General features: G+C 37.6%; 1 protein-coding gene across 1 annotated transcript; it reads right to left on the bottom strand.

Moving 5' to 3' along the window:
- Positions 1–8,646: 8,646 nt before the first annotated feature.
- On the bottom strand, positions 8,647–11,640 carry LOC112007712 (heat shock cognate 70 kDa protein). Its single transcript, XM_024040078.2, has 2 exons — positions 11,331–11,640; positions 8,647–10,404 (listed from the first exon to the last, which is right to left on the bottom strand). The coding sequence occupies exons 1-2, from the start codon at positions 11,542–11,544 to the stop codon at positions 8,759–8,761; spliced, it is 1,860 nt and encodes a 619-aa protein (XP_023895846.1). The 5' UTR covers positions 11,545–11,640; the 3' UTR covers positions 8,647–8,758.
- Between the last annotated feature and the right edge of the window lie 1,477 nt (positions 11,641–13,117).

The following is a 13,117-nucleotide window of genomic DNA, read 5'->3' on the forward strand; positions in this document are numbered from 1 at the left end:
ATTGCTTACAACTATTCTTAAATAGTTTTATCGTGCCATTATTTTTAGCAAATGTATGTGTAAAAACACTGGATTTAGAATTTCTGTCTTTAGAGATTAGTCATTTATAGTAGAAGGAAAGAGAGTGAGAAAGAGAGGGATAGGTTTGCTTACTAACAGAGTGGAGAGAAGTGATAACAAGCCCAGAGACCACATCTATAGTTACAAAGTTGTCTTCGCCTATTCAAATTATGATATCATGATTTCTAAGACCCAACTTTTATTATACTGTATATAATATTTATACCACTTGTTTTTACGAGGTGATTATATATCATCCTGCTGTATATTGTTTAATATTTTATTTTGTTAAAGATATATTAGCCCATTAGCATAGGTCCAAGCTTAATTCTATTTTGTGCACAATACAAGTAATCTAGTTGGGCCTAAAGCCCACAACACTATATACGTTAACAGCCCCCCTCAAACTCAAGGTGGATATGAGACCAGTTTGAGGTTGTCAACCAAATCACGAAGGCATCCCTTAGGATGTGACTTTGTGAAGATATTTGTAAGTTAATCTTTAGAGGAGATTGAGATTAGCTTGAGAGCACCATGGACAAGATGATAATGGATAAAATGACAATCGATCTTGATGTGCTTAGTCCGTTCATGAAAGACATCATTGTGAGCAATATGAATGGCATTCTGATTGTCACAATAAAGAGGAGTAAAAGAGGATGTGGACACACCTAAGTCTTTGAGAAGCCACTGTAGCCAAAGGAGCTCAGATGTGGTATCAGTAAAGGCATGATATTCTGCTTTAGTACTAAAACAGGCCACATGAGTTTGTTTCTTGCTTTGCCAAGAAAATCAAAGAAGAACCAAGAAGAAAGCAATAACCAGTGGTGGACCTGCAATCAGTGGGATCTCTTGGCCAATTAGCATCAAAAAATGCATGGATAACAAGAGGAGACTAAGCAGAGTAAAAAAGATCATGGAAGAGAGTGTCCTTTAGGTATCGAAGAATGAGCAGAACAGCAGCATAGTGAGTTAATCATGGAGCAGACAAATACTGACTCACCTCGTAAACAGCATAGGAAATGTCTAGACAAGTGACAATGAGATAAACTAGGCTGCCAACCAAGTGTCTGTAAAGAGAGAGATTAGACAATGGTTTCCCTCCTGAGGGAGTCAGATACGCATTAAGCTCAACTGGAGTGTCAACAGTCTTGCTATCAGTAAGTCCAGCTCGAGACAAGAGTTCAGAGGCATACTTGGCTTGAGTAATATAAAGTCTATCTGTAGAATGAGTGATTTCAAGACCCAAGAAGTAGCTAAGATGTCCAAGATCTTTCACCTCAAACAGCTGACTAAGAAAATCCTTGAGTTCTTGAATGCCACTAAGTTCATCACCAGTTATGATAATATCATCCACATACAGGAGAAGTAAAATAGTACCTTTACCAATGCGACAAAAAAATAAGGCAGAATCATAATGAATAGCCATATAACCCAAGTGAGAGATGGTAGAGCTGAATTTGGCAAACCAAGCTCATGGAGCTTGTTTAAGGCCATAAGGTGCACATCAAAGGTGACAAACCTTGTTTGATTCAATAGAGAGACCAGGAGGAGGTTGCATATAAACTTCTTCACTTAAATCTCCATTAAAGAATGCATTTTTGACATCCATCTGAAAAAGGTCTCATTTACTAGTAAAAGCAACAGCTAAGAGGGCACGAATAGATGAGATACGAGCAATCAGAGTAAAGGTCTCTTCATAATCAATCCCATACTCCTATGTAAAACCTTTTGTAACAAGACGAGCTTTGTAGAGCTCAATGGTCCATCAAAGCGAATCTTAGTCTTGTAAATCCACTTACAACCAATCACAGATTTCCTGGGGGGAGAGTCATCAAATCCCAAGTATGGTTTTTAAATAATGCATCAAGTTCCTCTTTCATTGCAATCTACCAGAAAGGGTCAGTGGAAGCCTCACAATAGGTGTGAGGCTCGTGTAGTGTAGCAAGGGCAGTGTAACAATGATAGTCAAGTGAATGTGTAGGAATGGATCTTACCCGAGTTGAGTGACGAGATGGAGTGTCTTGTGCAAGCTCTTCAGGCGAAGTAGGAGCAGGGGACCTAAGCTCAGGGTTGGGTAGCTCATCTTCGACCTGTTCATCTTCCACCTGTTTATTAAAGGATGAATTAGGAAAGGGATCAAGGATATCTGGAGGTTAGACAGAGAAGTCTACTGGAGAATCAGGAGCAGCTACAGGAGGATCAGAAGTAGCTACAGAAGGAATATGTGCCTCATCTAGAAAAAGATCTAAGACAGAAGAGGAAAATAGGGAGGCACGGAAGTGAGAGAGCTCGACAGAGGAGCAATGTTCCTAAAAGACAACATTGCGAGAGATACGAAGACGATGAGAGACAGGATCATAACACTGATACCCCTTTTGAGTTTCGCCATAGCTAAGAAAACAACAAAACCTTGATCGAGACTCAAGTTTGTTATGCTCATGTGGTTGAAGAAGAATGAAACAAGCAGAACCAAAAGAGCAAAGGTGGTGATAGTCTAGAGGTGACCCAAAAAAGCGCTCATATGGAGTTTGATTTTGGATAGCAGGACTTAGAATGCGATTAATAGTATGAACAACATGAAGAGTAGCTTCATCCCAAAAAGGAGCAGGAACTTTGGCAGAGAGAATGAGAACACGAACAGTGTCAAGAATATGACGAAGTTTTTATTCTGTTCTACCATTTTGCTAAGAGGTACCTGGACAAGTTAGTTGATGAAAAATGCCATGGGAATGCAAAACAGCTTGGAAAGCATATTGAATGTATTCAAGAGCATTATCAGATCAAAAAATTTTGATGCGTTTGGAAAACTGAGTTTCAACCATTTTTGTAAAATTAGAATATACTTGCAATAATTCAGAACGATGTTTCATATTAAAAATCCAGCTATAGCGAGAGTAATCATTAACAAAGACAACAAAATACCAAGATCCACCAATACTAGAGACAGAGGAAGGCCTCCAAACATCAGAATGAATAAGGTCAAAGATATCAGTAGATATTGATTCACTAGTATTGAAAAGCAAAGCTAATTGTTTTCCTAACTGACATGAAACACAATCAAAATTTTCTGTAGATACTAAACCTAACAAACCTCTAGAAGCCAATTGTTGTACCCGAGAGGAAGATGTGTGACCAAGTTGAGCATGCCAAAGTGCAAGGGAAGGAATAGAAGAAACTGCAACAGCTATAACAATAGAAACAGGAGCAACAAGTGGAAGACAAAGGTTGTCCACAGGAAACATACGCCCAACTCTGGGACCAGTCCCAAGCTCCTGTCTTGTCCTCGAATCCTGCACAATACACCTAGAATAACTAAAGATAATGCGATAACCCAACTTATCTAATTATCCCACAGAAAATAAATTGTAAGAAATGTCAGGAATATTAAAGATCCCAGGAACCGAGAGGTTGGAAGTCAAAACGGAACCTATATTATGACCAGACATTGTGGAACCATTTGCTATGCGAATATTAAGAGGGTGTGGTGTAGGTTTGAGTTTAGAAAATAAGGACAAGTGAGGTGTCATGTGATTGAAACAAGCAGAATCCATAAGCTAAGAGGAAGGAGACATACCAAATAAAGCTGAGAGAGAAGAGGAATAAGATGCATTACCAACCATACGAATAACATTGGCGATGATGTTTTTAAGGTCATCTATGGACATGGTGAAAGTGCATCCTGAAGACTTAGACTGTACAGAGATGGGAGCCATTGGTTGGACACTCTCAGTGTTAGCAACAGTAGCAGCTGAAATTGAAACAGCTAATTTGTTGTGATGATAGCAAGTCTCAATATTATGGCCAAAACATTTGAAAAAATTGCAAAAATGTTTGTTGGATTGTCAGCGATGATTATTGCAACAAAAAGAAGACATATCCTTATTCTTCATTTAGAAGCAAAATATGCAAAAATGGACTACAAAAATGAAATCTATGCAAAAAAATTGGGTAAAAAGCACCTGGACTGCAAAAATTCAACTCTAGAAAAAATCAACGGTCAAACTTGGTCAAAGTCAATTGGAAGTCGACGATCAACGGATGACGTCAACAGGCTGACTGGTCGATGACGTCAGTAGAAAGAAGATGACGTCAGCTAGGGCTGATGTGGCAAAAGTAGCTGAGATGTCCAAGCCCTTTAGTATAGGCCCAAGCCTAATTCTACTTTGTGTGCAAGCCAAGTCTCCTACTTGTACTAAAATTCTATTACTTTAGGGTTTAGTCTACTATATATACACATGTTATGATTCATTGTAACACAAGATTTGTACTACATTATAATATATTATTGATGTAGACCTTTAGGATTTCCTTCGTGGACGTAGGCCGTTAGGCTGAACCACGTAACCCTTGTGTGTTATTGTATTCTATACTTTATGTTTTCACTTCCGTATCCATATTAGCATATTCAACATGTTGTATCAATGCTAATATTTAACATGGTATCAGAGCCACCTTCTTGTAGCCATGGTTTTCTATCATTGCGATATATTTAAGAGCAATCTTTGTCTTCTTCGGCGTTTTTCTTTTTCGCTGCATTCATCTTCTTTGGCTTCCTTCTGCTACTGTCAAAACTCTTCGGTATAGTCATGCCCTCGTTACAAGTCGCATTAACACTGCAAAACTATTGCCTTCCTCAAACTACCGTCACAGAGTCAAACTTCATTCAAAGGATCTTCTCAACCTTATCAAATCTCAAGATTTCATCAAGCTTCCATCTTGAGTTTGAGAGGGGGGGTTAGAGATATATTAGCCCATTAGTATAGAACTAAGCCTAATTCTACTTTGTGTGCAAGCCAAGTCTCCTACTTGTACTAGAAGTCTATTAGTCTAGGGTTTAGTCTACTATATATACACATGTTATGATTCATTATAACATAGAATTTACACTACACTATAATATATTATTAATGTAGCCCTTTAGGATTTCTTCCATGGATGTAGGCTATTAGGCTGAACCACGTAATCCTCGTGTGTTATTGTGTTCTATACTTTATGTTTTCGCTTCCGTATCCATACTAACATATTCAATATGGTGTATCAATGCTAATATTTAACATATTTTAAGAAAAATTAAAAACTACTCCAATTGAAATTCCCCACCAAATGTTATAAAATATTTGAAGTCTACTTTTTCTTTTTCTTTTTTTTCTTTTTTCTTTTTTTTTTGAGAAGGAAGTACTATCTTTACACTAAATATCAATTTGATCCTTAACCTTTCAAATGTGTAAATTTGGTCTCTAACCTTTTGGTATTGTATCAAAATAGTCCTTACCATTAAGTACTAAACGGAAAATGCTAGCTAGGCTAACAGAAAATTAATATATTATCTTTTATGCCACGACAATTACCACATAAGCTTCCATGTGGCATTATTAAAAAAAAAATCAACAATTTTCTAACTCAGTCCCTCTTATTGTCTTTGTCTCTTTGATCTAACTCAGACTCACTCTCTCTCTTCTATGCTCAGCCTCCATGATGGCAAGACCAAAGCTCATTCTCTGAGTTCCTTCAACGCCACTGCTATTCTCTGCCGCTTGCCACTGCCATCATACCAATGGTTGTCAAATCCAAACCCTCTTTTGTAAACTCCCGCTTTCTCACTCTTTCTCGCTCTCTCTCATCAATCTACCAAGATTGAAGCTCTAAGCCTTTATCTGTCTTTGAATTGTGCGTGAGGGGAAACTAAAGGAGAAGGGTTTGGTGATTTCAGATGGGTATGTTTCGAGTGGATGAAGCCCTTTGCATTTGTGGGTATTGTTCATTTTTGCAAGCCATATAAATGGTATGATTTGATTTAGATTTTGATTTGTTTTTCAAAATGGATTCATGGGTTTGGATGTTTCCGATTCTAAGTAGATTTGTAAATGGGTATGGATATGAGTAAGCGCTTCATGTGATCTGACTAAATTTTTTTTGTTTCGGTATAAAGTCCTGGGTATTTTCAACTTAGCTTTGCAAAATCAAAAACAAATTATTTTTGCAAAGGTCTGGGTATTAACTTCTATTCTATTTCCATCTTCTAAAATTAAGTTTCCCAATACCATCCCTTCTTTCATTTTTCCATTTGACAGAATAAAAATGAAGGGTTTTTTTTTTTTTTAAATAAAAATTATTCAAAGAGAATGAAGGATACAAATTACACATCTACAATGTGAATAGATTGTATTTTATCGACTTCTTTCATGGAGTTCGATCATGGAGCTTTGAAGGAGCCAAGAAGTTACATGGTATGAGACAAAAGGAGCTCCATCAAAATAGATTTGGACTTGGAATGAGTAGTTTTGTATTTGCTTAGCCTTGTGTAAGCTTCAGTCATGGAGGCCGAGCAGTAAGCATAGAGAGAGGGATATATCAGAGACAGAGAGACAGTTAAATTGAGATAGAAAAACTCAGATTTTTTAAATTAATTCCGTGTGGCAGCTTATGTGGAAATCTAGGTGGCATAAAAATAATATATTAATTTTACCGTTAGCTACGTCAACATTTTCCATCCAGCACTTAACGACAGGGATAATTTTGACACAATACCAAAAGGATAAGGGCCAAATTGAGATATTTAAAATGTCAAAGACCAAATTGACATAAAGTATAAAATTTAGAGACCAAATATGTAATTTACCCTAAAAAATATTAACGAAGGACATATAATTATGACTTGATGTGTTATCTTTTCATATTGATGTGTTATCTTTTCTAGCTTTACATTTATTATGACTTGCTTGAGCATGAAATGTTCTTCTTTCTAAATAATGCTAGTTTAATAAAAAAGTTTGCACTTACACATCAAAATAGTCTACGTCACTCCAATATACATCACATGTTGTTCTTTCACCACGTGGATCACTACCAATTTGTCTTTTTTCTTACAAAATTTTAATATTTTTAATCCCTTACTCCATTCCTAAAAGCAGGAATGGCGGCATGGTTAACTGCTAAAAGAACATTACATTTTTACAAATACTTCAATATTAGAAGAGATAAATTCATTCCTAAAAAAAGAAAAGAAAAAGATAAATCCTATGAGTTTTTTGGTGGTCTGGAACCCAAGGAATTCATTTCACTTATTGTAATCTCATACCAGGAAAATCATACCCAAAAAATATTAGAGGCACTATAGAAGAGCCTCTATTAAAAATAAAATATTTACAATATATATTTTTTTTGACAAACAAAATATTTACAATATTGTTTACTTTATTATAATTAAATCTTTGCTGGCTATCAAAATATTAAATAGTACACTTTTTTTAATGACGCGTGGAACTTCTCTAAGGTTAGGCCCTTTGAACCCGCTCTTATCAAATAAATCCCAAATGCACGAAAAACCTACCTAGCCCCATGCATCATTTGACTTTGGATAAATTCCCTACTAGAGGTTGAATTTAGGACATTTGGATTTACAATTCATCCTAGTGTGCCCTTAATAGTTTAATCACTAAGGCAACATATTGGTATTTCGATTCCTCTATCAATGTAATATTTAAATCAACATATATATATACATGCCATCAAAAACATAAATTCATATGTAAAACTGTTAAGAACACATAATTTTTTTTTTTTTAAAAGATAACATATAAATGGAGTCCATACCTGCATTTATGGATAGCTGCAAAGAAAGTAAGATAGGTGGTACTGAAATTGTAATTACAGATGATAAAAGAGAATCAATAACAGCTTTGGCAAGGAAAATTCCTATGACACCAAACTCATAGGTGATGGAGAGTATGGCTATCAAAGAAAAGAGTTATAGAGGTTATTAATAGAAGGCGACCTTTCCACAAATAAGACATCATCGTTAAAGACATCCTTTTTTGGAAGAAACAATTCCCAGCCCAAGGCTTTCACTTACCAATCCAATGTGTAACAAGGCTGCCCATAAGGTTGCACAATATGCTTGTAAAATTCTAGACTTGGAAACTTGATTGGAAGAGCCACCACCATGATTGGAATTTGGAGGCTATAGTCTATCTTTTTTTTTCTTTTCTTTTTTGGTTTCCCAAGATATCCCCAAGTTTTTATCTCAGGACTAATCCTTCGAAGTACTATCGGGCGCCAAGGCAGGGACCTCTCCCAAGAAAGTTTGCTGCATCCACAAGGGCTCAAAACAGAGACCACTTGCTTAAGTGACCAAAGCCCCTTCCGCTCAGGCCAACCTTCGTTGGTGAGGCTATAGTCTATCAAGAGAATTATTGTATCACATTCTCTACTCCTGTCACAAAATCCAAGCTCCAAATACATTCAAGGAAAGTTCTCTCACCACATTGACTACAACTAACACACTACAGGAATTCCTAATTTTCTAGACTGTGTCAAGGCCCAAGGGGCCAATGTTGTGTGTTTGGGTTGTGGCTGGATTTTGCTCGCTAGACAAGGCGAAAAAATGGTTGGTGTTATTGTTTTACTTCAGTTGGGCTTTTCTAGTTAGTAGCCCCCTACTTTACCCAGTTTCATTTTTACTTTTTCCTATTAAAACCTTACAAATTCAATTGCGTAGCTGTAATGCTGTATGATGAAACAGATAATTCAACGACCAAGCTATGGGTTGAAGCAAGCTTAATCCTTATCAGTTGACCGTAGACGTTTTCAAAATTTCCAACCATTGCTGAACAAGGCCAAATAACTACAAAGAAAACACTAGAGCAAAAGGTTTTAGACACAATTTAGTCAAAATAGGAATACTGGTGACTCAAATTTAGAGTAGTTGCCTACAAATTATAATGGGATTGCAGATTCTCTCGAGCCAATTCAGCTTGTCTTGATATTGTTTTAAATCCACAACCCCGAAGTCATCTAATGACCATTGAATCACATGTTCAACAGCATCTTTAATCTTTTTCTGAGCTTCAGGGTCAAGCAAGGTGCCAATCATCTTGTCATTGATAGCATTTCTCATGTCATAGGCATAGTTATCCAAATCTAACTTAGCCTTAACCTTCCTCCTGTGCTCATCATCTTCATCCATATATGTCTTTGCATCACAGACCATCCTCTCAATCTCTTCTTTGGACAGTCTTGACTTTTCATTGGTAATAGTGACCTTCCTTGTCACACCAGTGATCATATCCTTAGCTGAAACATTCAAGATACCATTGATGTCAATTTCAAAACAAACTATTACATAAGCAGCACCCCTGCGTGCTGGAGTAACAGGAATCGTAATTTCTCCCAACAAGTTGTTATCACAAGATCTTGCTCTCTCACCCTCGTAAATTTGGAACCATATAGAAGTCTGGTTGTCAAAGACAGTGGTGTAGTCTCTCTCCTTCTTGGTGGGAATTGCGGTATTCCTTGGAATCAAAACAGACATCTCTAATCCATCAAGCTCTACACCGAGGGACAGAGGGGTGACATCTAAGAGTGTTATCTCTTGAATTTTCTCATTACCCGTTCCAGTCAAGATTGCAGCTTGAACAGCAGCTCCATAAGCCACAGCCTCATCTGGATTAATGCTCTTGCAGAGCTCCTTCCCATCAAAGAAGTCCTGCAACAACTGCTGCAACTTGGGAATTCTGGAAGAGCCACCCGTAAGAACAACATCATCAACAAAACTCTTGTCCATCTTAGCATCAGCCAAACATTTTTTCACAGGCTCGATACACTTCCTGAACAAATCAATGTTGAGTTCCGCAAATTTGGCACAATTAATAGTTGAAAAGAAATCAATACCATCATATAAACAATCAACTTCAATGGTAGTCTCAATTGCAGAAGAAAGAATCCTCTTTGCTTTCTCACAATTAGTTCTCAACCTTCTAAGAGCTCTAGAGTCTCCACTAATGTCCACCTTATGCTGCTTCTTAAATATTTCAACAAAATGCTTTACCATTCTGTCATCAAAGTCCTCACCTCCAAGATGTGTGTCTCCAGAAACAGCCTTCACTTCAAAGACACCCTCTTCAATGGTAAGTAGTGAGACATCAGCAGTACCACCACCCACATCAAAAATCAACACATTTCTCCTGCCAACCCTACCTGCCATCTTGTCAAGACCATAAGCAATGGCTGCAGCAGTTGGTTCATTGATTATACGCAGGACATCCAGGCCTGCAATGCCTCCAGCATCCTTTGTGGCCTTACGCTGAGCGTCATTGAAGTAGGCAGGGACAGTGATAACCGCTTTATTCACAGTTGTGTCTAGGTATGCCTCAGCAATCTCACGCATCTTTGTTAGGACCACAGACGAGATTTCTTCGGCAACAAAGAGCTTCTCTTCGCCCTTATAGTTCACCATGATCATAGGCTTATTACCAGGACCTTCAATGACCTTGAATGGCCAAAGTTTGATATCTTTCTGAACCAAGGGATCACTGAATCTCCTGCCAATCAACCGCTTTGCATCTGCATAAACAGTAGAGGTTAAAACTATTTGACAACAAAGAAGTGCAAGAAGCAGCAAAATTCAGGAATGGAAGTGGAAATTTATAGCTAATAAATATATAAGCCAAAAAAAAAATATATATATATATATATATATATATATATATCAATAGAGCTGCTGATAACATTGATATTTCACATTGAAGTTTAAAAATTGATTAGTGCTGATATATAATAAAAGTTTGGAAATTTTAAACTAAGAACCTTAATTGAAGTTCAGTCAACTACAATTACTAAGTGAGTAAAATCATGGCCGTAACATTTACACAACAAATCCTAAGTGAGAAGCTGTTACTAGCTGTTGCTGGTGGGTGAAATTGCTATAAACGTAGCATTTCTCTTACTAAGCCATGTGATATGCCATAAGAGTTGGTATTTAATGCCTATTCCATACACGTAATGATTATTTGAACAAAATTTGGCTACATACTTCGTCGTAAACTTAGCATAACTAACAATAGGAAGAAGACAAATTGAACTGTGACAAAGACACAAATTAATACAATTATTAGTTATTCCTCCTACTAGATAAATTTTTTTAACAAATTATAAATTATTACAATTCCCGTAATATTCTTTAAATTTAATTCCAACTTCATCAAATAAAATTCTCAAAATATCAAAACCAAATCAAACTAAAAATAAAAAAGGTCACGTTCGGTTAGGTTAGGTCAGATTGGTTTTTTTTTTTTAACTTTAAATCTAAACCCAATCCAACTCGAGGCTAACCCATCAACGATCAACCCACAAACAACTTGAGCTAGGTCGATTTTGTCTGGTTATAGTGAGTTTTGGAAGCTGTAACAAATAAAAAAGAAAAAAAAAAGTTTACAACAAAAAACAGGAAAAAAAAAAAAGGTTTGGACTTTGGAGAATAGGATGAATACCAAAGATGGAGTTGGTAGGGTTTCTGGCGACTTGGTTCTTGGCAGCATCACCTATCAATCGTTCTTTGTCAGTAAAGGCAACATAGGAAGGTGTCATTCTGTTTCCTTGGTCATTGGGTATTATCTCTACACGATCATTTTGCCACACTCCCACGCATGAGTACGTCGTCCCCAGATCGATACCTATTGCAGGGCTCTCTCCTTTGCCACCCATAACAAACACCCTACAGTCCAAAATACCTTTCCCAATTCTCACTGAAAGAGATGTCCTTCAACAGAGTACATATCATTTTGTAGGGCTCCACTCTCTTTTACTATTTTTTTTTTTTTGGTCAAGCAAGGAAATACCATAAAACTAGGAATTTATCAGTCTGTTACAACGCACATTAGCTTTGTCAGAAGCTAAAATATTCTCCACCACAGGTGGTGGGAACAAAAAAACAACAAAAGAAGCTAAGTTACAAGCACCTAGCTTGGCCATTGCATCCGCGCATTGGTTGGCCTCCTATAGATGTGGGTTATTTGCTTGTTTGGAATCTCTTTCACCAGGTTCCTGCAATCGGTGAGAAGTGGTTCCATTAACAAATTGTTAGAGCTATTACTCATAAGCAGAACAACACTTAGAGCATCTAGTTCAATGATTAGGTTGTTTAGCCTCATTTCCTTAGCTAAAAGAAGGCCATCCCTGAGGGCCCACAGCTCAGCCATACAGCTGTTGGTGCAGCCAAGGGGTCTAGCAAAACCTTTCAGCCATTGCCCTTCATGATCCCTTATCACACCGCCCCCCCCCCCCCTGCACTACCAGGATTACCAATGACCGACCCATCAGTGTTAAGTTTTGCCCAACCCACTGGAGGCTTCTCCCATCCCACGGCAACAACCGACTTGGCTTTGGGCAACTTGGCATTTAACCCAATGGAGAAGAACTCAGCACTATCCTTGATACATTTCTTAAAGCTTGACCGATCCACTCTTCCTGTTTTGAAAATAAAATTGTTCCTGTGCAACCAAAGGTGCCACACAGCCATGGAAAATAAGATTCTCCATGGAATATCCATCACATTGGACTTCAAGTCAGTCTTACAATTTGTTTCAAGCCACTCACCAAACGGTAGTTTAAAAGTATCTCTCAAGCACGCTGGGAACTGGAGTTTCTGCCAAAAGTCACGAGCAAACATACAGCCCCTTAAGAGATGATCTAAAGTTTCAATGTTTTGTTGACATATGCTGCATATGGGATCAAGCCTTAAACCCCTTGAACCCAAAACATCTCCGGTGGGCACACTGTTATGCAAACACAGCCAAAGAAAAAATTGCACCTTGGGAAAAGTCTCAACCTTCCACACCCAATCCACCGAAACAGAAACAAGGTTCAAAGGGTTTAAACCCTTAGCCAGTAAATATGCAGATTTCAAGGAGAAAAATCCATTTTTTGAGTAAGCCCATTGGAGTGAGTCCTCTGCATCCTGATTGCATGACAAAGGGGTAGCTTTAATGGCATTGAGGATATGGCAAGGAAAGTCAAAGGATAGACGGTGAGCTCTCCATTCATGGTTTTGATCAAAACATTGCTTGACTGATATGGATTCTTCATCACGGTGTAGGGGTCCTTCAATAAGAGATCTTAGAGAACCCAAAGGAAGCCAAAAATCATTCCAAACATTGACTGCCTCACCATTTCTCACTGTCCATTTTAGCCCTTTGACATAAACTGGACCACCTTTCTTACATGCCGTCCAAATGCTAGAACATGAAAGCTTCCTTCCTTCTAAAGTCATTCTTCCAGG

This window comes from Quercus suber, unplaced genomic scaffold (genome assembly GCF_002906115.3).
Source record: "Quercus suber isolate HL8 unplaced genomic scaffold, Cork oak 2.0 scaffold_121, whole genome shotgun sequence".
Classification (NCBI taxonomy): domain Eukaryota; kingdom Viridiplantae; phylum Streptophyta; class Magnoliopsida; order Fagales; family Fagaceae; genus Quercus; species Quercus suber.

Coding starts and splice junctions, on each gene's coding strand:
- LOC112007712 (XM_024040078.2), bottom strand. CDS start 11,544: ATGGGTGGCAAAGGAGAGAGCCCTGCAATAGGTATCGATCTGGGGACG. Junction 10,405..11,330: donor CCCTACCAACTCCATCTTTG/GTATTCATCCTA, acceptor CTGTTTATGCAG/ATGCAAAGCGGTTGATTGGC.